The 23,975-nt window shown below is 45.7% G+C and overlaps 1 protein-coding gene across 1 annotated transcript; it reads left to right on the top strand.

The window, feature by feature from the left end:
• Positions 1–74: 74 nt before the first annotated feature.
• Positions 75–23,950, top strand: BYSL (bystin like). The gene is made up of 7 exons (XM_044288293.1): positions 75–458; positions 9,474–9,636; positions 10,793–10,931; positions 11,114–11,247; positions 11,353–11,513; positions 14,490–14,592; positions 23,202–23,950. Exons 1-7 carry the CDS (start codon positions 200–202, stop codon positions 23,548–23,550), a joined length of 1,308 nt encoding a protein of 435 aa, XP_044144228.1. The 5' UTR covers positions 75–199; the 3' UTR covers positions 23,551–23,950.
• The last annotated feature ends 25 nt before the right edge of the window (positions 23,951–23,975 follow it).

Genomic DNA, 23,975 nt, shown 5'->3' with positions numbered 1-23,975 from the left:
CACATCCAAGTTGGAGACATTTCCGTAGCACACCTAGTCATATCGGCTACAACAAAATGGCCGTCCTACGTTCCTTCTACTCTATCGTGTCGGAAGGGGTTTGTAAGTAAGCAGTGACTAGTTGGATAGTGCGACGGTAGCTGCTGACATAGCGCATGCGCAGAAGCTGCTGCCTCCCTACACGTGTGTGAGCGTGAAAATGCCGAAACAGCGGAGTTCACGAAACGCGACTGCTCGTCATGTGGCGCTGACGGAACAGATCCTGCAGGACGGATCAGTCAGGCCCACCACCAGGGTAAAGCGGCGGGGACAAGGGCCTGATGAGTCGCAAGATGATGGCTATGTGGATGAGAAGTTGTCTCGGAGGATCCTGGAGCAGGCCCGGATTCAGCAGGAAGAACTGGAGGCTGAGCACGGAGCTGGCAGTCTGGCCCCCAAGCCGAAGACGACGGTGTTAGGTAATGGCAGTCATCAGCCCACCAGGAGCAGCAATGTGAGCGGGAGGATGTCGTGTCCTTTATGGTTTCCTCTCTTGAGGACGGGCACTATTTCACTGGTTTCAGAAACCCTCCAGATCAGGTACTAGCTGCCTGTTTTTACCTGGCTGTAGCAGCTAGTCACTGACCTCTGGGTGCACTTCTGAGACCAGTGGATAGAGCCTGACTGGGTGGTACGGCCATTACCCGTTCTTTATTCCAGATGTGGAGATCTGTCTGGTTTCACCCTGAGAACAGGCGGTCTCTTTATCATGCAGTTGTTTTTCTACAGTCAACCTTCACATGTCTAAGGGCTTGTTCACACGACCGTGCCATGTTTTTCGGTCTGCAAATTGCCGATCCGCAAAATATGGATGCCGCCCGTGTGCCTTGCGCAATTTGCTGGAATGGAACAGGATGCCCATTATAGAAATGCCTATTCTTGTCTGCAAAATGGACAAGAATAGGACAGGACTCATAATTTTTGCGGGGCCACGGGACGGAGCAATGGCCCTATTGAAGTGAATGGGTCCGCACACAAGACGCAAGAAATGCTGCTCAGATGCTGACCTGAATCAGTCGTGTGAATGAGCCCTAAAGAAGAGTCCGGTGTGGAGGGAGGAATCCGATGTATTCAGTATGTTCCCTCCAGCCACTGATTAACATGTTTCCCCATACACACAGTAATGCAAGATACCTTAAAGGGGTTTTCCGAAACTTTTATACTGATGACCTATCCTTCTAGTAAGGTCTCTTGCACACTACCGTATAGTTTTGCGGTCCGTTTTGAACGGATCTGTTTTTTTTTTTTTGTTTCAGTAGTGTTTCCGTTCTGTTTTGCCTTTCCTTTTTTCAGTTTGGTTTCCATTTGTGATCCTTTTTTGCAGATCGCAAATGGAAACTAAGGCATACAATAATGTTTAAACAGTAAGTACATAAAAAATTGGGCTGGGCTTATAGGGTTGGACGATATCAAAAATATTCCCACTATAACGATATTAAGAAATGTATCGCGATAACGATATATATCGCGATAAATGCCCATTTAGAAGAAAAAAAACCACTTGGGGCCGCAAGGAGGCGTCACACTGTATGGGGGCGGCTGCAAGGAGGCGTTAATTGTTATATGTTATATATGTCATTTTTCACCATTTTGAGTATCTGTAACTAGTCAATTGACTTCTAGTAACAACAAAAACATTACAGGGTTAATTCTGTACCAGAACGAGTGGTTTATAGTAGGGATGTCCCGATACCTTTTTTTTTTTCCCCTCCCCCACGACAGCACCTTAGAGAGATGGCTCCGCCCCCAGGACAGAAAACCTGCAGCATAAAAAGGTGGAGCCGCTCTCCCACCTAAGTGAGGATTCCTGTCCTGGTACGGGAGCCTGCAGTTGGTCGTCCTGACCTGGAAGCCCCGGTAGATGCCGGAGGGTCAGCGGCGGCGAGTTGTACCTGCCTTGTCATTCCTCGCCCACAGGTGTCGGGTAGCAGGAAGGAGGTGGTGGGGATCCTGGTCCACAGGGGCAGAAGGTGCCGGTCCCTCAGGCGAGGAGGACCACACCGACGAGTTGAGTATGGCCAGAAGGCCCCAAGATGCTGCAGACCAGCCAAGACGCCACCGGATGTAGACGCTGGATGATGGCGTCCAGACAGGAAGTGCGTTCCATTTGTTCCACGGCCGTGCGCTTCCGGTCAGGTGACCAGAAGTTCGGCATCCCGGCAAATTTAAAAAGCCCTATTCAGGTATGAAGGCGTCTTGGGTTATTTGGATCCCCGGTGACTGAATTCAGGGTACCAGAGGGAAGGTGGACCAGGTTTCTGTCCCATTGGTGTCTGTGGCGTGGTGGGTCTGCAGGAAGCCGTGTATCTCTCAGGTGAGAGGGGCACTTGGTGGCAGACGGTAACTTTGGCAATGTTTTATCAGTTCAGGTTTACCTTCTATTATAGATGAAGAAAGGAGGTCTGCAAGTGCAGATATTGAGATCCTGACACCGGTATTGTGATTCCTAATGTTGGTCCTTAAAGGGTTTAGGCTGTTTCCTTAGATATGGGTATGTTCCCTTTTCTCTTCATTTTGTTTTTATTGAAGTTTTTTTTTTTGGTACAACCAAAGTACAGGTACGTACGTATTCAAACAGTGTGAACAATTCAAGTATGATGTCTACAGAGTCGTAATGGGGATACAGACTCATCATTACACAGTACTAGTCATGAATAAGCATAAATCAAACACAACTAGATGGGTTAGTGAATTCTAAGGACAAATAGACAGACCCGACATCAGACAAGGGGACGGTAGGGAGGAAAGGATGGGGGGAGGGTACATTCCTTGATGAGGCAATCAAGTTTGCGCATCACGAAATGCGGTTGAAGAGCGAAAGGTTTCCCAAGGGCCCCATATCATCACATATCGCTCGACGTCTACAGGCGTAACACTAATGAGGTCTTCCAGCCTCTGGTACAGAGCGATTTCATCAAACCACTCCTCAGGCGAGGGAGGAGAGACGTTTTTCCAGTGTCTAGGAATCGCCGCCTGAACCATGTACTTTAAGAGGGACTTCTTATATGCCGGAACATTTAGGACACTGTCGAACAGCAAGAGGGCTTCCGGGGAATTCTGAATGGGGACACCTGTGACCTCCTTAATCGTTCTGTGAACGAAGTCACTGAAAGGCCGTAGGCCACTGCAGTTCCACCAAATGTGGATCATCGTGCCTTCCTCCTTGGGGCATCTCCAGCACCGGTCCGACACCGTCGGGAACCATTTGTGGAGCAATGCCGGTACTCTGTACCATCTGGAAATAATTTTGAAACTCGTTTCCTGAGCTTTGGCAGAGATCGTGGATTTGTGTGCTAGAAGGAAGCATCTGTTCCACTGGGCTGGGGTATACTGATTCCCCAAGTCCCGCTCCCAGGCTTGACAATATGGAGGAAGGCACGAGGACCGCTGTTGTATCAGTAGCTTATATACCGCGGATACGGGGTGTGGGGTCTCTGATGAAGAAACACACATCCGCTCAAACTCAGTGAGCTTTCTGCCCAGCGCGTGAGTTCTACTTAAAGAGGCATAGAAGTGTTGAAGCTGCAGGTATTCAAAGGAATTACGAGTCAGTGAGGTCTCTAAAATCTGGGACAAGGGCTTAAGAGCGGGACCAGAGACTACATGGTAGAACCTGATCGGTCGGGATCTCGTACCCTGAAGAAAGTGTTTAGGCGAGTGCCCTGGAGGGAATCTAGGGTGATCAGTGACTGGTACCAAGGGGCCTTTGGGATCTATCAGCGAGGTAGGGCGACCGATGGATGCCAAAGTTACAAATGTATTATGGGCAGAGAAGGACAATTGCGATAACGTTGGGCGCGGGGAGCCTACTAGCCATGGGAGGGATGATATCGAACACGCTGAGGTGTCGTTCGCAATTCGTACCCACGCCTTAGTACTATCAGTTCGCGTCAGATCAAGCAGTCGGGCATAGGCTGCAGAATGGTAGTATAGTCGACAGTCAGGGAGACCCACCCCTCCTTTTTCCTTAGTGCGAGTCATTACTTCCCATTTAATCCGTGGTCGGCCAGGAGCCCATACGAATTGCGTGAAACATCTACGGAGCTGGGACCAGAAAGTAGACGGAATGTGTAGGGGAATAGTCTGCAAAAGATACAGTAGTTTTGGCAAGAGGGTCATCTTTATTATACTAAACCTACCAAACCAAGAGAAGTCTCGCTTAAGCCATCCATCTAAGTCTTTTTGGAACTGGAGGAGTAGAGGTGTAAAGTTCAATTTGTGAAGTCGTGAGAGATCTGCCGTCACTTTAATCCCCAAATATGTTATGCCTCTAGGTGGCCAAGCAAAGGGAAAAGAGGCCTTAAGAGCAGGGGTCAGGTCTTTTGGCAAAGTAACATCTAGGGCCTCTGATTTAGACATATTAATTTTAAAATTGGACCAAGCACTAAAATTAGATATCTCCCGCAGCAAAGATGGCAGAGAGATGCGTGGGTTGGTAATATAAAGAAGGAGATCGTCAGCAAATGCCGAACACTTATACTCCTGTGATCCTATCTTTATCCCCGTTATATCTGGATTGGCACGTATGGAGGCCAGCAGGTGTTCCATGACCAGGACGTATAGTAAGGGGGACAGTGGACATCCCTGCCGTGTCCCATTGTGAATTGGAAAGGAGGGGGAGAGGGTACCATTCACCTTGACTCTAGCGGTGGGGTGTTGGTATAGTGTCAGGATCCTGGACATGAATATCGGGCCCAGGCCTATATGCAAGAGAGTCTCACGGATGGCGCGCCAGGAAATCCGATCAAAGGCCTTTTCTGCATCAAGGGAGAGCACCATCAGACCTTTTTAGATCTAGCATAGTGGATGATGTCCAGGGTTTTAAGAGTGTTGTCCCGGGCTTCCCTCCCCGGCACGAATCCTACCTGATCAGCGCAAACCAGGGAAGGCAGATAAGAATTTAGCCTGTTCGCCATTAATTTGGCGAAGATCTTAAGATCAACGTTTAAAAGAGAGATAATGTTCCCTTTTCTTAGACGGTGCCTAAGAAGGTGGTGGCCAAGAAAAAGAACAAGGAATGCCCTATCTGCAAGTGCTCGCTGTCTTCTTCTTACACTAAGAAGCTCTGTCAGCAGTGCATTGAGAAGACGGTGGCTGAGGAGACTCTGAGTCTTCGGACATAATAGATTTTAGATCTTTCAGAAGTTAAAATTTCCCTGAAAGCCGGTAGGAAGAGGAGAAGAGCGGTGAGGCAGGAATCTGACGTGGAATCAGAAGATAGTGAATCTCTCTCCGGGGATGAGGACTCTAATGATTCCTCCTCTTCTGAAGATAACACAAGAGAAGGGAAGTTCCTATTTCCAGCAGAAGATACAGACAAATTGTTAAGTTATCCGATCTACCCTGGAGTTGGAGGATACCAGAGAGGATAGATCTGTAGAAGATGTCGTGTTTGAGGGGCTTAGGGAAAGGAAGCGTAGATGTTTCCCTGTCCATAGATCTATTTCAGCGGTGATGGAGATAGAGTGGAAAAAGCCAGATAAGAAGCCATTTATTTCTAAAACCTTTAAACAGAAGTACCCCTTTGAGGAAGAGGCTTCTACATCTTGGGACCCGAAACTGGATGTAGCCATTTCTAAGGCCCCTTTCACACGAGCGAGTATTCTGCGCGGGTGCGATGCGTGAGTTGAACACATTGCACCCGCACTGAATCCGGACCCATTCATTTCTATGGGGCTGTTCACATGAGCAGTGATTTTCACGCATCACTTATGCGTTGCGTGAAAATCGCAGCATGCTCCTCTTTGTGCATTGCAGTGCGATAATCCACGCAACGCAGGCCCCATAGAAGTGAATGGGGTTGCGTGAAAATCGCAAGCATCCGCAAGCAAGTGCGGATGCGGTGCGATTTTCACGCATGGGTTCTAGGTGACAGTCTATTCACTGTATTATTTTCCCTTATAACATGGTTATAAGGGAAAATAATAGCATTCTGACTACAGAATGCATAGTATAATAGTGCTGGAAGGGTTAAAAAAAATAAAAAAGTTAACTCGCCTTCTCCTCTTGTTCGCGTAGTTCGTTCCAGGTCTGTTCTTTGCTAGCTGTGGGCTTGGGCTAAAGGACCTGTGGTGACGTCAGATCACATGCTCCATCACCATGGTGATGAACCATGTGATTGGAGCATGTGATCTGACGTCACCACAGGTCCTTTAGCCCAAGCCCACAGCTAGCAAAGAACAGACCTGGAACGAACTGCGCGAACAAGAGGATAAGGCGAGTTAACTTTTTTTTGTTTTTTTAACCCTTCCAGCACTATTATACTTTGCATTCTGTAGTCAGAATGCTATTATTTTCCCTTATAACCATGTTATAAGGGAAAATAATACAATCTTCAGAACATCAATCCCAAGCCCGAACTTCTGTGAAGAAGTTCGGGTTTGGGTACCAAACATGCGCGATTTTTCTCACGCGAGTGCAAAACGCATGACAATGTTTTGCACTTGCGCGGAGAAATCGCGCATTTTCCCGCAACGCACCCGCCTCTTATCCGGGCAAAAAACATGACGCCCGTGTGAAAGAGGCCTAAGAGATCCTCCTTGCCTTTTGAGGATATGGGATTTTTAAGGGACCCCTTAGATAAGAGAATAGATTCTTCCCTTAAGAATTCGTGGGAATCTTCTGCGGCTGCTTTCAGGCCTAGTATAGCTGCCACTGTTGTTGCAAGGTCTATGTCACTGTGGTTAGATAGGCTGGAGGGGCAGATTAGGGGAAAAAGGCCCTAGAGAGCAGTTGTTAGCGACTATACCCACTTTTCAGAAGGCCGCAGACTTTATTGCAGATGCCTCAGTGGACGCGGTGAGGCTGGAAGCGAGAGCCGCATCCCTTTCCAATTCTGCGCGACGAGCTTTGTGGCTTAAAAATTGGAAAGGGGGAGATATGCCGTCCAAGCTGAGGCTCCAGCTTGACTCTATTTCTGACCTTCTCTTTGGCACAAGGGTCTTGAGTACTGTCTCCCACCCTGGGGATGATCTCTGAAATCTCTCTCTGAGGTGCTGTCGTGGGGGAGGGGAAAAATTATGATTACACTTACCAGTAATCGGATTTTCCTGACCCCATGACAACCTCTTTATTCCCTCCCTCTTGGTGTAGGGCTGTGTGTTCACGGGTGTCGCAAAAAAATAAAATATAAATAGTGTGTAAGAACTAAACTAACGTAAGGGGAGTCCCTCTCATGCTCTGGAAACTCACTGAGGTGGGAGAGCGGCTCCACCTTTTTATGCTGCAGGTTTCCTGTCCTGGGGGCGGAGCCATCTCTCTAAGTTGCTGTCGTGGGGTCAGGAAAATCTGATTACCGGTAAGTGTAATCATCTTTTTTTAATTTTTTTTAGACAGAGTACCAATACTCTTATTTAAGTACTCACAGATACCAATTATACCATTTAAATAACACATTTATTTTGTGACCACTGACCAACCAAAAGTCCAAAAAACAACCCCCCAGCCTCTGGTCACTCAGCCCACCAGCCTCTGGTCACTCAGCCCCCCCCCCAGTATTAATTATTGGTGGCAGTGGCCACAGGGTCCCCCTCCCATCATTGGTGGCAGTGGGCAGTTCCGATCGGAGTCCCAGCAGTGTAATGCTGGGGCTCCGATCGTTTACCATGGCAGCCAGGACGCTACTTAAGTCTTGGCTGCCATGGTATGTTAGTGAGCAGCATTATACTCGTGCGCTCTGTGGCCGCCAGGCGCTCCTTCTGTCTGTGTGTCGCATTACTAATGCTTATAGCATTAGCAATGCGCCGCACAGACCTATGAGAAGGAGCGCCTGGCGGCCACGGCGCACGTGAGTATAATGCTGCTCACTAACATACCATGGCCGCCAAGACTTAAGTAGCGTCCTGGCTGCCGTGGTAACCGATCGGAGCCCCAGCATTACACTGCTGGGACTCCGATCGGAACTGCCCACTGCCACCAATGATGGGAGGGGGACCCTGTGGCCTCCAATGATTAATACTGGGGGGGAAAGGAGGGGGCGCACTTCCCACTGCCACCAATGCAGAGACTGAAGAACATTCCCGGCACCTGACCTCTGAGAGGACGCTGTGATCCGCCCAATTAACCCCTCGGGTGTGGGTTAATTGCGCGGATCACAGCGTCCTCTCAGAGGTCGGGTGCCGGGAATACGAGTCACAGAATACCTTCCCCCCACGCCTGCCGTACTGCTGAGAGCGCCGCCGCAAGCGGCCAGCAGGTATCTGGGACATTTTCTCGAGTGCAAGTACTCTGAAAATGTCCAGTATCGGTTCATGCTGGGGCGGGCGGCCGCGGATGCAGATTTAGAAGGGGTCAGTACACATGACCGCTTCTATGATGTCACGAAATACCGCAGTATTTAGGAAACGGAGATATCGCCATTTTTTTTTTATACCGCGGTATTTCGTCATACCGGTATATCGCCCAACCCTAGCTGGGCATACAATTTTCAATAGATACAGAAGACAATATGGATGTGTTCTGTATGCATTCAGTTTTTTTGCAGAACTATTGACTTGAATAGAGCCACGGATTGTTATTTGCGGGCAATAATAGGACAAGTTCTATTTTTCAGCGAAACGGAAACGGAATGCATACGGACCTTCTGGTCATTGCTGCCTGATGACGTGTGACTGCAGCAGAATATCAGTGCCCTCCTTAGGGTATACTTCCAGGATTGTCATGTAGAAAATCTAAATTGTGATCAGTGGCAGACATTGATGGGTGACCCTGCGACTTCTTGTGTGGGCCCACGTGTCGATGGGGCGGATCTTTGTGTGGTAATAAGTGACATGTCACTTACTTATGTGCATTTTGAATACTTCGCCATACTAACTGCATAACTTTTTCCCATTGAAGCTAATGGCATACGGATTTTGTTGGTCCAGGTGGTCCACTCCTCATTTACGGGGATGCCTTCATCTGCTCAGAATCCCTATTTATGAGCACACCATAAAATACCTACTTCATGACCTCTGCTCCTGTTTTGGAGGTCGCAGGCAGTCATCAGGGGGCTAGTTGATAGTGACAAACTATACACGTTCCTATGGTACAACACAAACGTGGGTGAAATTGTATAAGACGTGCTCCCCTGAATAATTCAGACTGAAGCATCATTCAGAGGAGTGATCTGCCTAAACGGAATAGAATTTCCCAGCATTTAGTGGGTGTCGCCACAATGTCACCAGAACAATGAGGTGGTGAGGGATCAGGGTACATGTTAGGGGGGACCCCGCATCCCCCTGTTTCACATTGGCTGTGCTTAATAAATTAGTGAGCACAAGAAGCAATACTTAATAATTGATCCACCAGATGGAGACATAACCGTGTGTTCACTTCTGGAACTGGCTGAAAGAAAATTGCTGTCTAATTACTAATATTAATTAGTGAAATATTTGAATGTGTCTATGATTGAGAAAATTGCAAATAATTCCAGATTCATTATTTTGTTTGCATAGATTACAAGAACAAAAGCCACGATTCCGATTCTGAGGATGAGGAGTGGCCTACCCTGGAGAAGGCTGCTTCTATGGATGCTGGGAGCTACAACGAGGACGTGGAGGTAAATCCTGAGGATGAGAGAGCCATCGAAATGTTCATGAACAAAAATCCACCCCTAAGGTAAGCAATTCATCTTCTTATATTACAAGACAAATTGGTTAATTTGCAGTGGAAAGAATAATTTCGTTTTTGCACAGCTCCGTACTGACTTGTATAGCAGCTTGTATGTGTTCCATGTCATGTTCAGTCACTCTCAGCTCTTTCTGTGCCCTCTGGGCACAGCTTAGAAGCCATTTTTGCCTGTGACTCGTCTTCAGGTTTCTTAAAGTGACCCTCCAGTTCAAAACAAAAATTTCACATCACTGGGGCAATGGGCTGAAAAGCTATGTTGCCATCTTGGATGGCAGAAGAGGGGTCTGCTATTGGGATCAGTAAAAAAGAAAAGAAAAGAGGACTCCATGTAAGGTCCAGTCGCCAGTTTGTGACTTTTTGTGTTTTCAACCAGAAGGTCACCTTCATTCAGTCGTATCGCAATCACTAAAGCTTAACCCGTCAAACATCTCTAATTCTTCTTGGACAACACTGCAACCATAATTCATGTTCTGACTGACAATTGATGCCCCACTAACTAAAGCAACTCCATCTATGCGAGGCTTTCTTTATGATGGACCTATTATCCAGCCTATAAGCTGGTGTCAATTGCGTTTTCTTTCGCACACATTTTCCAGATGATATGCCAAACTTATTCTGTCCCGCTCAAAAAATTTGGATCATTTCACTTTTGGAGGGGTTGAAAAATACACTTCAGGCAGAACAGATACACGGCTAAGCGCAGCCTATTTCTCCCAGCTTCCCTTTATGCATACACGCTCAGCGAATGCGTTTTATGTATTCAGTGTGGAAAGAGGAGAAAGCCGTTGCCAGACACTTTCAGTGAGAACAAAAGGATCTGTCGAAAATATTCACCTCGTCTGAACAGTCTCCCCGAACATAATCTGTTGTGGGAGGGTCAGAAGCCCCCAAAATACAGTAGAGAACAGTGGGTTTGACCGACAAAACACGGTGTATGATATGAGGGTCTTAATAGACTTTGTTATGCTTAGAGATTATCTTTTAAGATCTAATGATATATTTTTAAGAAACCATAGGTCTACATGAGAACAAAGTGTAAAACTGGGAACGACTTGTGACCTACTTATTGTATGAACACCGGCTTTAGATCAGAACTGATCAAAGTGTAAAGAAGTCTCATTAGATAGATTTTTCTTTATTTTAGGCGAACACTTGCTGATATAATCATGGAAAAGATCACAGAGAAGCAAACAGAAGTAGAGTCAGTGATGTCAGAGGTTTCCGGAAGGCCAATGCCACAACTTGACCCCCGAGTGCTAGAAGTATACAAGGGAGTAAAAGAGGTATACAATTAGTCCCTGGCTACTATTTATTATCTCTATTTTGCCAGTTTTTGCTTCTAGGGGATTGAATAACTGTAATGTAGACTTCAAATTGCATCTGAATATCTGATCAGCTTCTGATTTTCATAATTTTTTTTTGTACACTAAGGGGATATAGTATAAACTCTTATTTTTCCTAATAGGTGTTATCCACATACCGTAGTGGTAAGCTACCAAAAGCCTTCAAGATTGTGCCGGCTTTGGCAAACTGGGAGCAAATCCTGTACATTACTGAACCTGAATCTTGGACTGCTGCAGCCATGTACCAAGCTACTCGGTATGCTGAAATACACTGTATGCTTTGCTTAGAATTCACTATAACCGCCTCAGTTATAAGGGGGTCACTCTAACTTTTCTGTTTTATCATTATTTCCCCTACCAGAATCTTTTCTTCAAATTTAACTGAACGTATGGCACAGCGTTTTTACAACTTGGTTCTGCTTCCACGAGTGCGCGATGACATTGCAGAATACAAAAGACTTAACTTCCACCTTTATATGGCTCTTAAAAAGGCATTGTTCAAACCTGGAGCTTGGTTCAAAGGTAAGTTTAGCATGCAGTAGAGATGTTGTAAAATATAGCTCCAACTGTATAAGGCCTCATGCATACAGCTGTTGCTCGGCCGTGCCCCCAATATGTAACCACCAGCCATGTGCTTACTGCATCACAGATGTGGATCCATTCATGTTCTAGTGTTTTTTGTTAATTTGGAGTGGAAAGAATCACAGACCCATTCTAGTTGAATGGGTCTGCGGAATCTGCACGGATGTTGCCCCTGCATTGGGGACTGCAAATTGCATTCCCCTATGCACGGAACAGCCGAGCAACGGTCATGTGCATGAGGCCTAAAGCAGATTATAAAATAAGGATTAAATATTCTTTTTGGACTAATTCCAGTGTATCAAATTATTTGCACCCAAAAATAATTCCAAAATTGAGATTTTGGAACTTTTATTTATCTAGTGGCCATTTTTGCAAAAGGAGAAATCCATTAAAGAACTGAATTGGCTTGTGGTACTGGTAACAATCAGTCTTTTTGTCAATATAGTAGTGGCAAACTGCCAATTTTACCTTTTTTAGTTTCTGAGATAAGTCACTGTTGGGCCACATGCTCTCGACCGTGTCCATTCCGCAAACTTTGGATCCACAAAATACTGACACCGGCCATGTGCATGCCGTGACTTCAATAGGTCGGCAAATCCGCGTGTTGAAGCCAAACTTAAGACATGTCCTATATCTTGCTTTACAGGTATGGAAGCACGTGGATCCATGGTGTGTGGTCTTCCACGGGCACAGTCATGTACATATGCCTTAAATGTTTGTGGAAAGAATATTTGCATTGGTGATAGCACTGACCTGTAAATAACAGTGCAGCAGTCACATTGGTATTCCAGATAGTACATAAGTATGTTAGTTTTATTAGTTCAAAGGCACTGTTGACTTTTGTTGTTTTTTTATTTTTATTGAACGGTTTCAAACCATGTGCATTATACAGACAATTGGCCAATAGAAACAGTAGAGGATGTTCCATTCAGAGTTGTGACCAATATTATAAATTGCTTGTTCATGTCGCAATTAACTTGTATCAAACAGTCAAAAAAAAAAACTGCAAACAACAAACAGTAACCACTGCTTGCCACATCAGTATGAGGTGAGATTACCTAGACTATGAGGGTACATTGGTCTAGGGGAGGGTCACCTGGAAGAGCTATAGAAGGCATCCCATTTAGGCCAAACATGTGAACACCTGATGGAGGTCCCTTTCCATCCAGCAAGTGCTCCGTAGAACAGTTGAGTTCAGGAGTGGTTTCATTTATTATAGCATATGTCCAGAGATTTATCAGTGCAGACAGTGCCTACTCGGACCCCACAGTGCTTTCTTTTTCTTGACAAAAAGTAACATAAACTTATTACAGCATTATATCTCACGCACGAGAGACACAAATAGGTATAGGAATATCAACATGAAATAAGCAGAAATACGAATATGTTCCGATGATAGCAAGTTTTCCATATTGATTCCTGCTGATACTTAAAGAGAAAAAACTGATGGTGCAAATGAAAGGCGTCTGAGAGGAGCCAAAGACGTGGGGGTAAAGGTTTGAGACTTATTGCTGTACTTGTCGTACGTCCTAATAAAACGGTCAAAGTAATGATAATGTTATGTCTCCAAGAGTAGAAGATGTAGGGTGTCCAGCTAAGGGCCCTTGCACACAACCGTATGCCCTCCGAGACATACGGTCCGTGAGCGGGCCGCATGTCCCGAAGCGGCATTGATTGTGCGCACGGGAGCACACAGCATCATAGATTACAATGATCTGTGCACGTCGGGCCACCCGCAGTGCTATTGTCCCGCACTTATATGATCTTATGAGTGCGGGACAATAGCCCTGCAGACGGCCCGACGTGCACAGATCATTGTAATCTATAATGCTGTGTACGCCCGTGCGCACGATCATTGCTGCTTCGGGACATATGGCACGCTCACGGACCGTATGTCTCGGAGGGCATACGGTTGTGTGCAAGGGCCCTAAGAAAGGAGTAGCTCCCAGCTATAATGTATGAAAGCCAGCAGTGCTTTCTGACACACATTTGTTAGAAAGCTTCCATACTCGCACACCCACTTTTTATGACCTATTTGTATGTTTCAGGAAAAAGAGGGTCAAGGCGTTTGGTACAGACACCATGTTTACGCCAGAAAACGGCCATCAGTATTTTGAGAAGTCTGTCAGTGTTTTTTGGGAGCTTTGAGGTAGTCAGAAAGTTACCTCCTGTGTCTTTGGCAGATCTGCATTTTCAGATTGGCTGTTTAGTATGAGCACAAGGTCACCAGCAAGTCAGTGCATGAAGAGCAGATTTCCGTTTCAGCAAGGACAAAAGCCTAAACTAGAAGTGACAAAGCTATTGCTACCAATACGCTTAGAAGAATAAGTCTTGGCTGAATGGGTGCTTTGAGGTTGACTATGCTCTGTACACGGAGGAATGAAAAGTCACAGTTGTATGATTGTATATGTTAGGCTACTTTCACACTTGCGCTTGATCGGATCCGTTCTGAACGGATCCGATCATATTAATGCAGACGGAGGCTCTGTTCAGTACGGATCCGTCTGCATTAATAACTTAGAAACATTTCTAAGTGCGAGAGTAGCCTGAGCGGATCCGTTCAGACTTTCAATGTAAAGTCAATGGGGGACGGATCCGCTTGAAGATTGAGCCATATGGTGTCATCTTCAAGCGGATCCGTTCCCATTGACTTACATTGTAAGTCTGGACGGATCCGCACGCCTCCGCGTTCAGCTGTCCGCCTGGCCGAGCGGAGGCTGAACGCCGCCAGACTGATGCAGTCTGAGCGGATCCGCATCCATTCAGACTGCATCAGGGCTGGACGGAAGCGTTCTGCTCCGCTCGTGAGCTCCTTCAAACGGAGCTCACGAGCGGACAGCAGAACGCTAGTGTGAAAGTAGCCTTATTACACTGGTCACTTCACAACCACTTGGTAATCTGCAAATTTCCATCTAGGAATCCTCATACCTCTTTGTGAGTCTGGAAGTTGTACCCTGAGAGAAGCTGTGATCATTGGAAGTATCCTGACTAAATGCTCTATTCCAGTTCTGCACTCAAGGTACAGTATGATTTTCTTAGTAGAGCTTTCTATTTTTATTTTTTTTTTCCACTCCAGTGAGATTAATTGTCATGTATCTTACTATGGTCCCTTTAAGGAGGAAGGGTCCATTAACATACTTGCGTTCTTCATAGAAGCATGAGCACCTTTTCTTAGAAGTGTGGTGGGCTGTTCCTTTGTTAATTCTCCTGGAAATTTGTGACTCAACAACTGGATTTTACCATTAGGTTAGGGCTACACGGTCGTAGAAAAGTTGCGCGACAATTTTTATAATAGTCAATGGTGTCGGTGTCGAAGCATGTTGCAGTCCAACACCATTGACTATCATTACAAAAAAATCGCTATGTAGTTGCGCGACACTCGCCATGTAACCATAGCCTCACTCCTTTCAATGAGATTTATGGTTCAATAAGATTTTATTATCTTTTATATTCATAAAAGAAACATCACAAATTGCAGTATAGAAACGCATACAATTACAGTGCATCATGCAATCGCAAACAGCAGTATAGTGTCAGATAGTGCATAGCTACATCAAGGACATGGTAGAAGCAAATAACTGTACTGCAAACAATAAACTGACATATAGTCAGAGGAATCAAAACCCAAGAGTGTTTAATGCGGCCTCTAACATAGGCTATATAGGCGAATAATTCTATACAAACAGTGACAGAGAAGGGGGGAGACAAGACGACGCACGAGAGGAGGGGAATGGGGAGGGGAAAAAATCATAGGACATAGCAAGTAAGTAGCTAGGCAATCTTATGGAGGGGAATCGGGGAAGACCCCAGAAGCCACCCAAACCGAGGAAGAGGCTCTAAACCTGGACCATGGCTCCCAACCTTTAAGAAATGCCAGAATCTTGTTATGGTCAGAGGCACACATCTCTTCTCTGAATCGGCACATCCAGTGCAGAGGCCCAAGTAATCCTTCTCAAACACTCGGTCGACTTCCAATTGCGTGCTATAATTTGTCTCATGGCCAACATAAAAAGCCGCAATGAACCCTTTTTAATATGAGAGATCCGTCCCGGGAAAATAGATAGAAGAGCGATGGAAGGGGAGGAAGCGGTGTTGGCCCGGAATAGAAAATGATAAAGCTTGGAAACATCTACCCACAGCGGGTTAAGCTTCGGGCATTCCAACCATATATAAGTACCATGGTCCCCCTAGCACCCAGGCACCTCCAACATAGCTCAGACACAGAGGGATAGAACCGATGCAATTTCTCCGGTGTCCGATACCATCTGGTAAGTATTTTATAATTGAGTTCTTGCAAATTACACGATATAGAGATCTTATGAGAAAGAAGCATGGAACGCCTCCAATGATCCCCAGTAAAGGTCTCGCCCAATTCCGCCTCCCAATCCAACATAAACTTGAGTTTGGGATAGGAATCTCCAGATTGGCTGTCCCCAGTCACCTTGGTGTTCAGCATGGCATAAAGTAGAGAAATGGCATGGCCAGAGGCCCTCTGAGCAACACATAACTTTTCAAACTCCGTTAGAGATGTGCGGGACTACAAACCAGGCATCAGAGAACTAACTAACCCCCTGAGCTGAAAATAGAGGAGCCATCTTCCGGAAGATGGTGGGAGTATGTGTGATGGGTCCTCTAGAGGGCGCTTCCCAGTTGAAGAACAGACGTCTCTGTCTGACAGTAGATGTGTGATTAACTCGAAAGGCGGGCACCTGTTTAAGTCCCAAGCATTGAGAGGGGACCTGGAATTTTGGCTAAATTTAATTTGGGTGCAAACTTAAAGGGAACCTGTCACCGGGATTTTGTGTATAGAGCTGAGGACATGGGTTGCTAGATGGCATCTAGCACATCCGCAATACCCAGTCCCCATAGCTCTGTGTGCTTTTATTGTGTAAACAAACCGATTTGATACATATGCAAATTAACCTGAGATGAGTCCTGTACATGAGATGAGTCAGGGACAGGACTCATCTCAGGTTAATTTGCATATGTATTAAATCGTTTTTTTTTATACAATAAAAGCACACAGAGCTATGGGGACTGGGTATTCCAGATGTGCTAGGAGCGATCTAGCAGCCCATGTCCTCAGCTCTATACCCCAAATCCAGGTGACAGGTTCCCTTTAATCCATGAGACTGCTAAAGTAGGGAGGAGCATATCAGATTGGGCATGCGGGAGATTATATAAGGAATTAGGGGGCAGCCAAAATATGCCTGTTGCAGGGTGGGGATTCGTTACATGTTCAATTTCTACCCACATCTTAGTATCCTTGTTATGAAAGAGATCCAAGACGCAGTTCGCAACTGCAGCCCTATAGTATGTCAAAAAGTTAGGTAAACCTGTCCCTCCCTCTAGTTTAGGGCGAGTCAAAAGACTATGGCCGAGCCGTGATCTAGACTGATTCCACACGAAGTGAGAAGTCAAGCGCCGGAGGCAAGTAAAGTAGATCAGGGGGATCTTACAGGGAATAGTTTGAAATAAATAGAGCAGGCGTGGTAATATGTCCATTTTAAGGGTATTGATTTTACCAAACCATGAAATTCGTAAGGGCGCCCAGTTCTGAAGACTCTCTGTAATGGATTTGAGGAGAGGAGTATAATGAAGTTTAAATAGGTGTGAAGGATTGGCAGGCATGTGAACTCCCAAATACTTCATGGAGCCTTCCGCCCATTTAAAGGAGAAGGATTCTCTGAGGGGTTTCACTTCCCTGTGGGGGAGTGTAACGTTCAGAATTTCGGACTTGTGTACGTTAACCTTGAAGTTACTGAGGCGTCCAAACATACTAAATTACGGACGGAAGGCCTATTCTGGGGGATGTGAGATATATAAAAGCAAATCGTCCGCAAACAATGATAACTTATGTTCGGTTCGTCCGATCCGAAAACCGTTGATTGCTGTATTTGCTCTAAGGGCATTGGCCAGGGACTCCATAGTCGGTATGTACAAATACGGAGACAGGGGGCAACCCTGGCGGGTGCTGGTTCGAGTCCGAAACGGTAAGGACAGAGTGCCATTGACCTGTACACATGCTGATGGTGAAGAATAAAGAACCATGATGCGCCGGAGCATCTTGTCACCCAGACCTAGGTGGGCTAGGGTTTCAGACAGAAACCTCCAGTCAACCTGGTCGAATGCCTTCTCTGCATCAATCGACAGACACAGTTGTTTTATATTGTCTTGCTCTGGCTATGAGTCCCAGAGACTTCAGGGTATTATCACGGGCCTCTCGGCCGGGGACAAATCCCACCTGTTCTTTGTGAACACTACCAGGAATGTGTGGGCGCAATCGCGTGGCTAGTATCTTGGCATACATTTTCAGGTCGACATTAAGAATCGAGATGGGCCTATAATTTCCACAAACCGTAGGGTCTCTACCCGGCTTAGGGATGACCACTACATGTGCCTGCAAGGCCTCATATGCAAAGGGGCATACAGAAGAAATAGAATTAAAGGTCTCAGTTAGGACTGGAGCTAAGTCCTCTGACAGGGCTTTGTAGAAACGGGGGGGGGGGGGGGTGAACCCGTCGAACCCGTCGTGTCCAGGACATTTCCCTATTTTCAGGTCCTGGATTGCTGCTTTAATTTCAGAGGTGGAAAAATTACTTTCCAGGTCAGAGGAAGTCACAGTATCTAAAGGCTTGGGGCCGTTAGAGGCTAGGTACTGACTTATGTCCTCTGTCGAGGGTGCCGAAGATACATCTCGGGAGGCCTGCAGATCATAAAGGGAGGAGTAATAATTTTTAAATTCCACGGAGATCGCCGAAGGGGCATGGGCCAAACCATTTGTGTTTGTATTGATCAAATGCACGTGTGTCACTGGGGGCTTGGGATGAAGGGCTCGTGCTAACCACCGCCCGCTCTTGTCACCATATTCATAAAAACCATGTCTAACTCTATCCCTGGCACATAGGGATTTCTGATCTAAGATTTTTAAAATCTGCTGACGTAGGGAAGAAATGTCCGCTCTCAGGGAATCCGTGGGAGACAGCTTATTCCGCTCCTCCCTCTGAGTAAGCTCAAAAAGAAAAAATTTCAAGGCACGCTCCTTTTTTTTCAACCGCGACCCATGGGAGATAGAGGCCTCGTAACACACATTTGAAGGCTTCCCATTTCACCGGTTGAGCGGTAGTGCCGGATTCGTGATTTAAAGAAAAATCCGCCACGGCTTTCCTGATGTCAGCCATACACACCCCGTCGTTCAGCAGATTGTCGTTTAGCCACCATGAGGACGCCCGATTTCCTAGTGAGGAACCCATCAGAAGGCCATACACGGACATGGTCGGACCACGCAATAGTGTCTATGGAGCAATTGGGATCAAGGTCAAGAAGTTTCTAAGAGATGAAAAGATGGTCCAGCCTGCCATAACTATTATGGCTATGGGAAAAATGGGTGTAAAATTAATCTGAAATTGATGTACAGACACCAAGGAGACTAAGGATTTACCAGTGGACGAGTCTAGGGCCGGATCCATCACTAAGTTGAAGTCGCCACCTACGATAATCGGGGAACCATCAGCAAATCTAGCCACTTACCTCAAGACTTTAGTCCCAAATGTGGATTGTCCCTGGTTGGGGAAATAAACGTTAGCAATAGATATAACAGATTGGTCGACCGAGAGCTTAAGAAAGAGGTATCTGCCCCTAGGATCCACCTCAGAGGCTAATATTGAGTGGCGGAAGTGTTTATGCAAAGCAATGGACACCCCCGACGCCTTTCTCTGAGTTGGGAGCATGAAACCAGGTTGGGAAATATTTAGATTCACATTTCGGGATAGCATTCGCTTTAAAGTGCGTTTCTTGCAACATAGCGATCAGTACCCTTTTCCTATGTCATCTGTACAGGACCTGACTCCTCTTTTCCGGTACATTGAAACCCCTAACATTGTATGTACGAAATGAAAGAGGTGTCATCTCTGTGGGGCTCTAGAGAAACCTGTATGGGAAGAGGGATTGGGAGGAACACAAGGAAGGGGATGTGACAAATAGAGCTAGGGGCTAAAACACTTAAGCACAGGACTAGACCAGACACACACGGAGGGCCGACAAAGGCAGCCTAAAAAAGGGTGGAAGGGGAAAAAGAAACTGGACTAGAAAACAAAGAAAAGGAAACTTAAGTCGTGACTTCAGCCACCGGCAGTACTGCGTACCGCAGACCCTAGGTGGGAGAAGGAGAAGACTAGAACTAAGTGGACTCCACCTTAAACTCCAACAACATAAGAAAGTGAACTTTTAACAGTGCAGGACATGTAAAACACACAGTGTGACCCGTGTAGATGACAGGAGAAGAAAAACGACATAAGTAGTATAACAACAAAGGCGCAGCCTCCGAACTAAATGTGAGAAGCGCATTACTCAAAGCCACAAGTGGCAAGCGAGACAATATAGGCTAATCTGATATCACAGGCGGACGTCTGGGAGGCCTCTTCGGCTTAGCCGCCACACTCTGCCATTGCTCACGACGTGGGGCCGCAGAGATTTCTCAAGGTCTAGGCCACTCCGACAAGTCCAGGTAGATCAAAGGTCTCCAGAAACTTATGAAGGTCCGCTATAGATTTGAATGACCCAGTCTTCCGGTCCTTATTGGCGATTAGTTGAAATGGGTAACCCCATCTATACGGTATGGAGCGCTTCTGTAGCTCAGCAAGAAGGGGTTTCAGGGTCTTTCTCAGGAGTAAAGTGCATCTGGCCAAATCTGGCAAGATGAGGATCTCTTTATCTTCGGACCGGACAGGTTCTGCATTTCTGTAGGCTTTTAGGATTGCTTCCTTATCTTTGTAAAAGTGCACCCTACAGATAACGTCACGGGGACACGTTGGGTCACTCTGCTTGGGGCCTAGCGCCCTATGGATCCTATCCAGTTCAATATGTTGATCAGGGTGTTTTTTTTTTTTTTTGTTTTTTTTTTGTAGGAGTGACCCAAAAAAGGACAGGGCCCAGGCTTCAAGGTCTTAAGGGAGTATATTCTCAGAGAGGCCCCGTATCCAAAGGTTATTCCTCCAGTTACGATTTTCAATGTCCTCAAGATGGAAGAGGATATCTTGAATCTGGTCAGTGTGGTCTTGCAAGACCTGCCTATGCGATTCCATGGTCGCCTGAAATTGCTCTTTGGCAGATTCAATTTCCTCCACCCGGTTGCCGATATGCTGTATGTCGTGCTGTATAGCCGCCATGTCTTGTTTGTGGGACGTCTCAAGTCTCCTAAATCCATCCATCTCCTGTTTAGTGGAAAGGAACTTGAGATGAGTTTTCCAGTCCCAGTCACCCCCATCATGTTGCAGGACACACAGGCTCACTGACCTGGGTGATGTCTCTGGAGAGCTGTGGACACATGGTGAGGAGCTCAGGGATGCGCCCACCGTCTTGAACAGGGCTGGAGAGGACGGGGGAGCCGAGGATGGACTCACCGCCTCTGCGTAAGAAGTTGGTGAGTGGCTACTCAGCGGGCTTCTGTTTCCAGGCATAGAGCCCTGATCTGGGTTGCTCAGCGCACTGCTGAAGGGAGCATCTGTCGGTCTCGGAGCCTGCGCCATCTTGGACACCGCGTCGTTCCCGCCGTGTGCACCCGATTGGTTAGGGGTGGTAAAAAAGCGAGTGATCGCTCTCGAGGATCTCAGGGAAGGAGCTGGAGTAGATGGGGCCCCTCTTCTACGGTCACCCATGGGGGTCTTGAAAGCATACAAAGTCCTGCTGGAAGTGGAAATGCTGGAGTCTTTCAGGAGCACACACAAGACGCGTCTCACTCAGCCATTGGCAAGCTCCGCACCCCTTTCAATGAGATTTATAGTTCCAAAGTAGTAAAAAATATATTTGTTAGTGCTCAGTATAAATAGGACACCCTTTTTAATATCTCACAGAACACTAGCAATTTCACAAAATTTGACAAGACTTAGTTTCATAGAACATTTGTTTAACCCATAACATGACATTAAGGTTAATAATATAACTTATTTCAAAAGCTGTACTTTTACTCAAAAACTACTACATCTAGTATTTTGTATGAACTCCAATGGAACATGTTGGCGACATATTGCAACATCTATCTTTTTACATTCTGCAAGAACGACCTCTTTTAGAGCCTAGATGCTGGGTGGAGAGTGATGCTCAACTTGTCTCTTCAGAATTCCCCCTAGGTGCTTGATTGGGGTCAGATTAGGAGACATACTTGGCCACTGAATCACTTTCACCCTGTTCTTCAGAAATGCAGCAGTGGCCTTAGATGTGTGTTTTGGAACAGTGTTATATTGGAAAAGTGTGCACCAACCAAGTGCACAGACTGATGGTAGCAATTTCTCTTTTAACATAGAGCAGTACATCTGTGAATTCATTATACCACCAGCACTCGTGCAGCTCCACATAATGACACTGTTGCCACAGTTCACTGTAGGCACCATGCATTTTTTTTGTATTCCTTACCTTTGCGACACCATACAGTTTTGAAGCCATCAGTTCCAAAAACCTTTTATCTTGGGCTCATCACTCCAGAGTATAGAGTCTCAGTAGCCTTCCTCTTTTTCAGCATTTGTGAATGGGCTTTAGGAGAGGCTTCCTTCTTCAATGCATGCCTTTTATTAGCAGAATGGGAGTCCTAGAATCTACTGAATTGCACTGACATAATGCTGTCAGTGTAATACAATAGATTTCAGGACTCTTTAGGTCACACAGCATTATAAATCATTATAATGCTGTGCGATCCTGTCAGGGGAGTGGAGGTCAGAACAGGACCTCACACTGACATGCGTTGAGTTCCTCACATTGAACTCGCCTGTGAGTGTCTGGCCTAAGGGGTGTTTATTAACCCCCATGCACCACAAAAGTGGCATCAGTAAGTAGCAAATCTTTGTGCAAGAATTTGATATTTTTATGAGTTTTATTCAATGTTCACCTTTTTTATTAAAAAAATAAAAAAGTAGCAGGCCTGTTTACTGTACAAATTATATTATATACCAGTGGTGGCGAACCTATGGCACGGGTGCCAGAGGCGGCACTCAGAGCCCTCTCTGTGGGCACCCACTTCCTGGAAAAAGTCTATGGTGTATCAATATGCCTTAAACTTTTCCTGCCATTCATCAGAGCAGTGCACACTATGAACAGTGCAGGCAGCACATTGAATGTAGGCAGGCTATTATAGTACATTGAGGATATACTATATTGGTAATTTAGGTTAAATTGCCGTGTTGGCACTTTGCGATAAATAAGTGGGTTTAGTGTTAGAGTTTGGGCACTTGGTCTCTAAAAGGTTCACCATCAGTGTTATATACTGTATAAATTATAGCTCAAGTGTACACCATAGCAGGTGTAGATTTGACTTTCTGCCAGATGGGGAGACAGAAATGTGCCTAATTTATTAAGAGGTCTGCTTCTCTTAGGCTCATCTCACTCCAGCACAAAACTCAAGTGAATGTACTTGATTCAAACGTTCAGCATCAATTTTACTGTGTTTTCGCAACAAGTTCCCATGTTGCATGCCGATTTCCCCATAATTCACTCGTGCAGTTGGCTGAAAGAATAGACATGCTGTCTATTTCAAAATCTGCAGGTCAATTTATGCACTGACATTTCTGCCCTCTGTAGATAAGACCTTAGAAGTTATTTTCCTGTGCACATGCTAACTCCTTCTTTTACTTCATATAGTGCTGCCATGCTGAAGATTGCAGAAATGACATACAATGGAGCAAACAGTATCTTCCTTCGGCTTCTGATAGACAAGAAGTACGCTCTTCCTTTCCGGGTTCTTGATGCTCTTGTCTTCCACTTCTTGGTGTTCCGCACAGATCGTAGAGAACTCCCGGTACTTTGGCATCAAAGTCTTCTTGCCCTTTGCCAGCGATATAAAGAAGATCTGTCCTCGGAGCAGAAAGAGGCCTTACTGGAACTGTTACGAATCCACAATCATCCACAGATAGCTAGTGAAATTCGTAGAGAGTTGGTTAATTCTAAATCTAGAGATGTTGAGTGTGTCACACCTATGGGCATGGACTAATCAATAGAGTAATGCCAATGACTAAGATGTATGGCTTGATTGAGTTTCTCTGGTTATATTTACGTTGTAAGGAAAAGTTTAACTGCAGTGCTTAAATAGCTGTAGACACTTAATATGAAACTGACATCTGGAAACGGCGCTTGTTCCTTGAAGAACCAGAACAGGCTGAGTACAGGAACTCATATGGATGCATTTTACAACATATACAATTGTGTGCCACTATTTTCTCATAGATTCATTGAATGGACAATTTAAAGAGTATCTGATATTTGGCCATGCTCCAGTTTAGCACATCTGACGCAATACAACATTCTGTATTTAAAATCTACATCTTGGCCTAAAGCATGTTTTGTTTTGGTGCATTAATCCCAAGAAATATATTTTTATTAATGTGCAGTTATACTTAATTTATTTATTTTTTTCTG

The sequence above is a fragment of the Bufo gargarizans genome, chromosome 3, assembly GCF_014858855.1.
Source record: "Bufo gargarizans isolate SCDJY-AF-19 chromosome 3, ASM1485885v1, whole genome shotgun sequence".
In the NCBI taxonomy this organism is placed as follows: domain Eukaryota; kingdom Metazoa; phylum Chordata; class Amphibia; order Anura; family Bufonidae; genus Bufo; species Bufo gargarizans.
Note: the sequence above shows the minus strand (reverse complement) of the source record. Positions and strands in the feature narration are given on the sequence as shown.